The sequence below is a fragment of the Brachycentrus maculatus genome, unplaced genomic scaffold (genome assembly GCF_059751285.1).
Source record: "Brachycentrus maculatus isolate JH-2025_06_01 unplaced genomic scaffold, ASM5975128v1 h1tg000642l, whole genome shotgun sequence".
In the NCBI taxonomy this organism is placed as follows: Eukaryota; Metazoa; Arthropoda; class Insecta; order Trichoptera; family Brachycentridae; genus Brachycentrus; species Brachycentrus maculatus.
In genome coordinates, this window is record NW_028281378.1 from 1 (window position 1) to 10,729 (window position 10,729).

At 29.8% G+C, this 10,729-nt stretch overlaps 1 protein-coding gene across 1 annotated transcript; it reads right to left on the reverse strand.

The window, feature by feature from the left end:
• Window positions 1-825: 825 nt before the first annotated feature.
• LOC148300864 (nuclear receptor subfamily 2 group E member 1-like) lies at window positions 826-10,101 on the reverse strand (the record flags this gene model as incomplete). The annotated part of the gene is made up of 5 exons (XM_088274189.1): window positions 10,098-10,101; window positions 7,716-7,856; window positions 6,369-6,464; window positions 3,595-3,649; window positions 826-959 (listed from the first exon to the last, which is right to left on the reverse strand). Coding segments are annotated over exons 1-5 (430 nt in total), but the record flags the coding sequence as incomplete, so codon positions are not given.
• Between the last annotated feature and the right edge of the window lie 628 nt (window positions 10,102-10,729).

The window sequence follows — 10,729 nt, forward strand, 5'->3', positions numbered from 1 at the left end:
TTTATAAATATATATATATATATATATATATATATAAATATATATATATATATATATATATATATATATATATATATATATATATATTATATATATATATATATATTTATATATATCTATGTATATATATACATATTTATATATACATATTATATATATATATATATATATATATATATATATATATATATATTTGTGTATATATATATATATATATATATATATATATGTATATATATATATATATATATATATATATATATATATATATATATATATATAAATAAATATAAATATATGTATATATATATAAATATATATATATATATATATAAATATATATATATATATATATATATATATATATATATATATATATATATATATATATATATATATATATATATATATATATATATATATATGTATATGTATATATATATATATTATATATATATATATATATATATATATATATATATATATATATATATAAAAATATATATAAATATAAATATACATATATAAAAATATACGTAATTGAATGCTAAAATAATGTGTTAAATAAATTTGGTTGAATTTTTAATAAAATTGAATGGGATTTTTTTAAACTAAATTAATTTGTTTTATGTCGTTTTTATATCATTTTCCGGGTAAATTCAATGAATCCGAATATTATTTGATTCAATTATAAATAAATTCAATGAACCCGGACATTATTGGATTTGATTAGACATTTCAATAACTGTCAAGTTCAAATTCAAATACATCCAAAATTTTTAAAGCTTTGATTCCTTTATTGTTAGAAATGTTTTATTTTCTTACCGATTCGACATAGCAATAGGGTTTCTAAGATCTTTTTTTCAATCTGAGTGACCCCGAGCTGCCTGCAGTGATGTATAACAGCCACCACCCCTATGGGGAGCCAGGGAGAAGGATCTATTGGCCAGAAAGCAGCCCTAAAATTAGAGAACATATTTTAAAGACAGGAAATAAACTACATACGTCTACGAAATGCTCCGAAATATTTACTATTCGATTCCTTAGCGATTGATAAATTAAATTAATTTATTTAAAAAATATGTATATGGATTAATTGAATTTTTCAAAGATATTGTATTTATGTAAAATATAAAGAATTAAACTCCACAAGAATCCATTTTGTAAAGGTTTTGAAATTAAACATAGAATACGCGCATCATTTCATAAATCAAAACGTAAATCTAACCTCATACATTTTAACACAATAATAATTATGTTTTACCTTTATTAAATTTTAACTCTTGTCAAAAATAAAACATTTCTGTAAGACCACTTTTGAGTTTTTTCATCTTAATACGACTGTATTTAGTTGAAAACTACAGATGTTCACATCAACAGGTGAAAATATAAACTGATAACATATGTCGTTAGTAGTTGTGTCTTAAACTAAAAAGGAGCATTTTTATACAAAGCGGTTTACCTTAGTATTAAATAAATAATTCTAAAGTTCACCAAAGCCAAATGTTTTAAGAGATACATAAAAACAAAAACAAAAAAGGAATAAAGTGAGTTAGTAATGTACCCAAAAGTGGTATTTCTATAAAAATTTGATCGTCATATTAAAAGGTTCACTAAATAGATCTCAAGTTCAACAAAGCTTTAGGTTTTACGAGACTTGCAATACCAAAAAAACAAAAAAACAAAATAATTTAATTGTATTTAAAATTTGTATTTCTGAATATAAAAGTTTATCTTTGAATACGTTCAAAGGTTGACTAAATCATTCTCAAGTTCACAAAGCATTCGGTTTTACGAGACTCATAAAAACCAAAAAACAAAATAAAAAGAAATAAATATTCTATATTTCAATGTGATCTTTCTGTACATAATGGTTTACCCTTGGTATTGAGAAGTTCACCAAATAATTCTGAAGATCACTAAACTTGTCAGTCTTATAAGATACATGAAAACCATAAAAACCAACAAAATACAGAGATTCTCGTAAAATAACACATTACTGAAAAGAAGTCTTTCAGTAGTTTCCCCTTGTACTGAAAGGTTTACTAAATAATAATGAAATTAACCGAAGCAATAGTTTTACGAGACTCTAATAATCATAGTTAAAAAATCATCCAGAATGCATCGAAACACGTGTCACAATAGATTTTAAGAAAATGTGGTATTACCAAGTAAAACTTAAATTAAAAATACTATTTTACCTTAAAATTAAAAGCTCTCTCCAAACGTGTTTTAGAATGTGATTCTGATCGCATCTTTCCAACACCGAGAATTCTTCGTTCCTCCTCGCATCTCTCAAGGCAACATATAAAATGTTTGTCATCAATCCAGGGGTTATATTTTCTGAAGAAAAAATGTACTTAATGTCTATTTAAGTACCTTTAATTCTTACTTAATAGATGTTCTTCATCATATTCTTGGCTTCCTCTTATATTCTTGGGAGATAAGGGCCATTGAAGTCAACCGGCTTGGCCCGAGAAGTATTAACGTCGTAAATGGTTATATTGGATATTTTACAAAGTAATGATCTGTCATTGAGGCTTTATTTAAGGTCTTACTTAAGTCCTTGAGCGTTCCAATAACAGTAAGAGATAATTATCACTCAGGAAAATGTTTGTAAAATTTTATTTAATAAAAATATCTTTGTATTTCAGATCTAAGTTAAAAAGGTTGTAAATAAAAGTAAAATAATTCGTAATGATATCTCTAGATAGATGAAAAAGAAAGCTGGATATCCACTAGGTTTACGACCTGTTCAGGGCTGGTTTAAGTGACCACTTTACATACGTGTAACATTTACCCATAATGACAACCACACCACTAATTTTTTTGGAACTCATAATAAATATTGACGCTTAGTGTGTGTGAGTTCACTGGAGCCATCTATATTGTTGTCTTTTTTTTATTCACTTCGATGTCAGAAATGTAACGGAAAAAGTTATTCTATATATAAGTTTTATAAACGAATTCAGCAATCCACAATATATGAAAACTATACATATTCGACATCAATTTTCTTGAATATTTTTATTTATTTAAGTGATCACTTAACCAGCGTATATAAGTACCCACCCAGACTTACACATTCTTCTTCGTCTATGTTGAAATCAAAACGAAAAATAAAACTTCTTAGCACCTACTCTTCGATTGTATAAAAGTACTTAATTGATATTTTTGTTAATTTAAAACAAGCATGCCTTTTTTCAAATATTTTTTAAGTACCAACATATGTTTGTTTACCATATTCATGATGAAAGTAAAATTTGTAGAAGAAAAAAGGTTTCTTTTCTTAAACTCATATTTTTCTGAAAAAGTCTTGTAAAGTCAATCTTTACAAACTTCTTTCATAATTTTTTGACATTTCAAATGCTTAAATACAAAGATAAATGCTTACCTGAAGTTGTGAAATAATTTAGAGGAGAAATAAAATGGCGATTGCCGCCAAAACTTTGACAGATGTTTGCTTTCAGAATTTTCGTGAAGGCGCCGCGTTCTGAATTCAAATTAGGCTTCGGCCCCAGCGGCTGTCTGAATGTTGCCAGATCTCTATTGAATAGTTGAGAATTTGGCGATAGAACTTGAGTTTGGGGGTACGTTGTTACATATAAACGGTTTTTCGATAGCCTTGGTCCTCTTTCATCCTGCACGGCTGAAACATTATTTCGACATTATTTTAATACGTTATATTTTTTTTAAAACACAACCTCTAGTTTTTAATTTAGCTTGGTAAATATTACTTTTTTTTTAAAAGTGGTATTTACAAAGTAATAATTCAATTTAAAAAAATAGAATATAAGAAATATTGGTATTTAGCAAGTAAAACTCAAATTAAAAATGGACAGATATTACCACACAGTGACTGCCGAATTAATTCATGAAAATAATTCGAGGTATTAAAGATTTAATGATAATAATTTATGACTGATAAGTAACGTAAAAATTACAGAAAAACATTAACTCTTTTCAGTATAAATCAAAACACGATTTAGTATCTTATTATTGCACTTACAGCTGTTTTGCCTAGAGAGCATTTTCAGAATATGCAGAAAAAAATAGTTATACGTATTTAAGTATACAATTTATAATACTTGAAAGCGGTCGAGCGGGGAGACAAAATAATCGGCGGGTATGTATGACGAGATATTCTCTCTGCTTATCCCCGCGGGAGAGCGGCGCAATAGTTAGTTATAGGTTTAAAATTTGTTTAAAACAATCAGTTGTTTAAAAATTCATTGTCTTCTTAAATACAATTTTTATATCAATTAATACTAATAATGCTCTCGTTGGGCGACACAGCTGTCACAAAAATAAATAAATGGTGTAGAATCATTAATCCTACGATTTATCATTACAATCCTAACTGTCCATCAATCCTCCTCTCTTTGTTTTTACCTCTACCTCCTTCCTTAAAACTCCTTTTTTCCCTTTGCCCTTCTTATTATCATCTTTTGTAATTTACGTTTTTTTATATGTTAATATAAGATTTATGTTTTTTTTAAATGTTCAAGTACTATTTACCCTCTGATTGCAAACAGCTATATATGGTATCAAACATTTTTATCAATATCACTAGTCTGTTTTTGGTTGGTTGGAATATATTGCTTTTTAGCAATGAGGCCGCCAATGTACTTATTTGTTTTCTGTACATGAATTTTAAATAAATAAATAAAATAAATAATCCTGTTTTAACTCATGTTAATCATTATAAAAATAATTTATTACGAAATTCTACTGAATTCAATAATAAACAATTTAAAAAGAAAACTTCATGAAAATGAAATGAAAACATAGATATGCTGAATTAAAATAAAATACATCCATTTTTGTAATTCATTAATGAAATATATAATAAAATATATCTTTATAAAAGTATTTGAATATTAACTGTAATAATATTATTACGAATAATATTGAAAGATATCTCATTGTTATAATGAACCGGTATTTTATTGGAATAAAAAAATTTATGATTTCTTTTGAAATTCTATAATTTTAAATATTGAAAAAAATATTGGAGTCTAACCTCAGAGTTGACAATTGACATCGCTTAGGAGAGAACAAGAATAAAGTGTGGATGGGGGATGATTGAAGCACTATGGGGTGAGAATTGAAAAAATGTGATGAAATGTGATTGAATGAAAATCAAATTAATAAAGTTTTATGATATAAAATTTTTAAAAGGCTCTCAAAGAAATTGTGAATGAAAAAGTAGAAAAGAGCAAAAAATTGAAAAATACATCTCCTGGGGTCAATGCACACTTAAAGGTTGGAAAGCTCTGCCATAGACTTTGAATTAAATCACGAGTTAAAATTATATTAATAATTGAATAAAATACATTTAAGACAAAAGTTTTATCTTCTGATAACAGCAGAGCATAGATTCATGATATCTTGTTCAAAGTAGGTAGTTAAGAGTTTAGAAACATGAGTATCCGTAACGTTTTTTTTATGAGAATGATATAAACTTAAGTTAAAATTTATAAAATTGAAAACTTTTAACTTTTTAACAAAAATATTGGTAATGTTAGTATAAAACCACTCACCAAGATTTTTGTCTACCGGTCTCGAGACGTACCCGTCTCTTCGTCTGGACAATCACTATACCAGCATGCTAACAATACCACACGTCACTACCATAGCACTATCCACAGACTTACATCTACACAAAATGTGAATTACATGCGATTTTGGTCGACCCGAGGACCAACATGCACTAAGGATTGCAGAGCAACATGCACTAAAGACCGAGGTCTGACACGCACTAGGATGTTAGTCATAATAGATTGGTATTATATAAGTTGACAAATCTTGCCTAATCAATGTTGAATCTAGAAAATATAAGGACATAGTGGAATACGGAAAATTAATTTGATTATTAATTAAAGGTAAATTTCGTCCGCCTCCGTAGCGTAATGGTCAGCGCGCTCGGCTACCGTACTGGAGGTCCCGGGTTCGATTCCCAGGGGGGGTCAAATAAATATAAGTGATTTTTCACTCTTATATTTATTCAATATTACCCTATACTGGTACCGGAAGCGGAGGGCTGATCACCTTTCCTTCATGTGTTAACGATCAAGATAACACTGCGTTTGTATGATGCAGTGCCCTATGCACCATTGGGGTGCGGATAAGGGTTTGAATGAATGAATTAATTAAAGGAATGTTATTTTTAAGGGCCTTGTATGTATTATTTTTTATATATTTTTTCCATATCATTATGTATTCACACACTTACAACCACACAAAATGTTAATCACATGCGATTTTGCTTGACCTAAGGACCAACATGCACTAGGGATTGCAGAACAACATACACTAAGGGCCGAGGTCTGACATGCACTAAAGTAAAATTCATGAAATTATGTTACCAGCTGCATTCATTTTTACGGAAAGGCACTTCTTGAGACGACAATATGGACACCAATTTCTCCGGGCCTTGTCTACAATACAGAGTCCGTTTCCTGCTAACAAAAATGCATAATATTCATTACTCATAACCATTATCCGCACCCAATGGTGCATAGGGCACTGCATCGAATTGACGCAGTGTTATCTTGATCATTACTTACATGAAGGCAAAGTGATCACTCTTGCGCTTCAGGAACCAGTCCAAGGTAATATTAAATAAATATTGCAGCGTAAAATCGCTAATATTTGTTTTCACCCCCCTGGGAATCGAACCCGGGACCTCCAGCATGACACGCTGACCATTACACCACGGAGGCGGACATAATATTACTCTATAAATATTTAAAAGTACTCCTTTAATTTTATTATCGCCTTCGTAGGATAAAAAGAAGAAGAAAAAAACATTTTAATGAGTCGATATAATATTTTTTTCTTAGAATATCGTTTATTTTTATATCATTACACACAATGAAAATGAAGCTTCATGGTTACGTTGTTAAAAGGGTAACTAATTTTTCATTGTCCTTTTTAACAGTAATGAAAAGGTGATTTAAATTAAAACTGTAATTTTAAAATTCTAACACTTTTATAACTGCCTACGCTTCTTGCACAATACGTCCCCCGAGTGTTTGTTTGCCAGCCATTAAGGAAATTTTTAAAAAAGGCTTCTTATAAAGGATTTTTATCTGTTTTGAAAACATTTTTACAGTTAAATATTTGCTTGAAAACCCAATAAACATATATTAAATACTGTGTGTATAAATACGAATGTCTTTAAAACAGGGAATCAAAACTATTTGTTACGATTCAAATTTCATTAATGAACTACTTTTTAAAGTCGTCATTTGTTTTTTCAATATTCCTTATGCCGTAAATATATATCGCTCACTCCTTTCGAGAACGTCATAAATAAAAAAACTTGATTTTTCAGGAGAACGTTTTTAAAGTTTAAAAATATAACACAATGTTTTAAAAACAAATATCAAGCCACTTATTAAACTTTTAACAGTGCAACAGATCTTTTTAGGTAAAACCTGAAGGTTTTTTCTCCATTTGAAAAATATTAAGTTTATTCAAAAAATTATTTAACGATACCTTTTCTTCAAAATGCAAAAACAACATTTTCTGCCCTGTAGCGAGTAAATATTAAATTAAAAATATGGCTCTTTTGCTGGGATATAGTACATTTTCTGGGCATTCCGAAAACATGCACAACTGAAAATTGACGATTTTTATTTATGTCGTTCTTGAAAGGAGTGAGCGAGATGTCATCATACTTAGTTAATGATTTTTTTCGTTTTTCTTACCAATACAGCTATACGCCAGACTTCTTCTAACGCTTCTTTTAAAGAAACAAGAGCATCCATCACAACAGAATACTCCGTAATGCTTCCCGAAACTTCTGTCACCACAAACCCTGCAAGATACTGGATTTGGAAGATTGCGACCTGGAAAATTTTAAACTATCAATCATAACATAACTTGACTTCATATGAGAATTATTTGTAAAAATCGCATTTTTAGGCCATTACAAGTGATCCTTTCGTTCGAAGGAAACTTACTGAAAAAAAAACAATTTCAATATTAATTTATTATTTTACAGGTCTTTTAAAGATGACGTCTGATATTATACAGGTCGTCTGATATTTACAGGTCTTTTAAAGATGACGTCTGACCCTGTGATAAAAATGCTGTTATTGTATTAAATTACAGATATGATAAATTTCTATGTTATATATTAAATACTAAAATGAAACACTGTTTTTTTTGGGTCTATTAAGTTGTACCATGTTTTGCCTTGTTAGGGCATTATCAATCTAGTAATTTGGTAATGCCCAAACAAAGCGAAACAATTTGAACGAATTTTTATTTTTATGTTTAAAAAAAAGAAATATACAGCTTAGTAGATCCTAAAAATCAAAGTTTGATTATAACATTTAAAATATAAGCTGTGTTCTCGTACTATATACTGTAGCTGAGACCACATGTCGCTATTTAATGTAGGTACATATGGAATTGTAATAAAATTAATAATACATAACGAGAGAATTCTTTATGTCTGTAGTTTTGATTCATTATGTTTTATTTTTACCATTCTACCAAACTACAGAGGATGACCTCGCTTACGTGGACCAAATTATCTCCGACATGCACTGTAGCGGGTACGCCGAGTTGAAGAGACGGGTGGAGGATAGAGGTGGGTGGAGACTGACCATAAAAGAAGCAAACCAATCACACATATTGTGACCCGTGAAGAAGAACGTTTTATTTTTACCATTCTAATGGTAATGTTTTGGTGTTGTTTTTATTTATTACAAGCTGTACCCGTCCATGCGTTGCTGTGGCTCAGTATTATTTAATAAAAAAGAAACTACACATTTTTAATATATAAATATATATAAATATACTAATTGTGTCCGCCTCCGTAGTGTAATGGTCAGCACGCTCGGCTACCGTTCTGGAGGTCCCGGGTTCGATTCAAAAGGGGGGTAAAATAAATAGAAGTGATTTTTTCACTGTCATATTTATTCAATATTACCCTGGACTGGTACCTGAAGCGGAGGGCTGATCACCTTTCCTTCATGTGTAAACGATCAAGATAACACTGCGTTTATATGACGCAGTGCCCTATGCACCATTGGGGTGCGGATAAGGGTTTTATTATTATTATGTCAATTTCACAATGCTCGTTGAACAAAGAACAACGGTCAAAAACATTTAAAATATGTACTAAGTGACAGCAGTTATCAAGAAGCACGCTGTTCGCCATGAGAATTGTTTAGTATCACGTATATGTTGTGATATTCAACAGACGGCGCTGCCATTGGGGATAAAAAAATCTGTTTTTTACGAAACAGGTAAAAAATATAAAAATACGCGCATATTCGAATGTAACATTGTGTTAATTTAAAATAAATCAGTGGGTGACTTTTGGAGATTTTAGATTACGAGCGAACATATACATTTATATTTTTATAAGTATTAACACGTTTTACTTTTAAATGTGCCTGACGAAAAAATATGATTTAAATTAAATGCATTAATTACTTTTTTTTTATTTAGTAAAAAAGTTATTCATAATCAAAATTGGATTATTAATTTTGAACCACCTTGAATTTGTTTGTATACTACAGCTATTCAGTTCACAAATCGCTCACTCCTTTCAAGAACGTCATAAATCAAAAAACTTGATTTTTCAGGAGAACGTTTTGAAAGTTTAAAAATATAATACAATGTATTAAAAATAAATATCAAGCCACTTATTGAACTTTTTACTGTGCAACAGATCTTTTGAGATAAAACCTGAAGGTTTTTCCTCCATTTGAAAAATATTTGGTATAATTAAAAAAATAATTAAACAACACCGTTTCATCAAAATGCAAAAAACTTTCTGCCCTGTAGCGGGTAAATATTTAGTTAAAAATATGCCGCTTTTGCTGGGATATAGTATATTTTCTGGGCATTCCGAAAAAATGCACAACTGAAAATTTACGATTTTTGATTTATAACGTTCTTGAAAGGAGTGAGCGAAATGTCAAATAAGATTGACGTACGACGCTATTTGCAAAAATTATAATATCTTCCGATAGGATGATTGATTTTGCGCCACCCTGTACTTTACACGAAATACAATACATTTCTGCTCTTGTAATATCTGATAGATTATGTAATTTCTTTTGAATATTTACCCATGTTGAATATATGATAATAAATAATAATTCAGCTTTTTTTATATAGCTGCTACTAAGTAGTTACTTTTTTCCAGATTCTAAATCCAGTATGTTCGTTTCACTTCCGTTCCCTAAATCAAAGTGAAGGCGGGAAGGATTTCCCTCCTTTTTATAACATCTCAAGCATTTCCCGCCATTATAGGTGTCAAACGAGGTGTCTCGCCAAGTGACGTCATTAGGGGGTGACATGCCACTTCTGCGGCCGCCACGCGTCCCGTAGTGACAGGCGATCAAAGGGTTTTATTGGTCAACAATCAGATATCGTACGTGTAGGGGTGCCCTAAACAATTCCGTAATAATTGCTAAATGTATTTATTTTTCAAATACAAATCACATTTTTAAAAAAAACAAAGGATTTTTTCTTGACATCTCAGCATAGATGAAGAAGGACATGGAAGTCTGGGAATTGGCAGGACTTCCTTCATAGGCTCGTTTAAGTGATCACTTTAACATACGTGTAAAATTTTGTCCGCCTCAGTAGTGTAATGGTCAGAACGCTCCGCTGCCGTACTGGAGGTCCCGGGTTCGATTGCCAGGGAGGTCAAATAAATAAATGTGATTTTTTCACATTTATTCAATATTACCCTGGA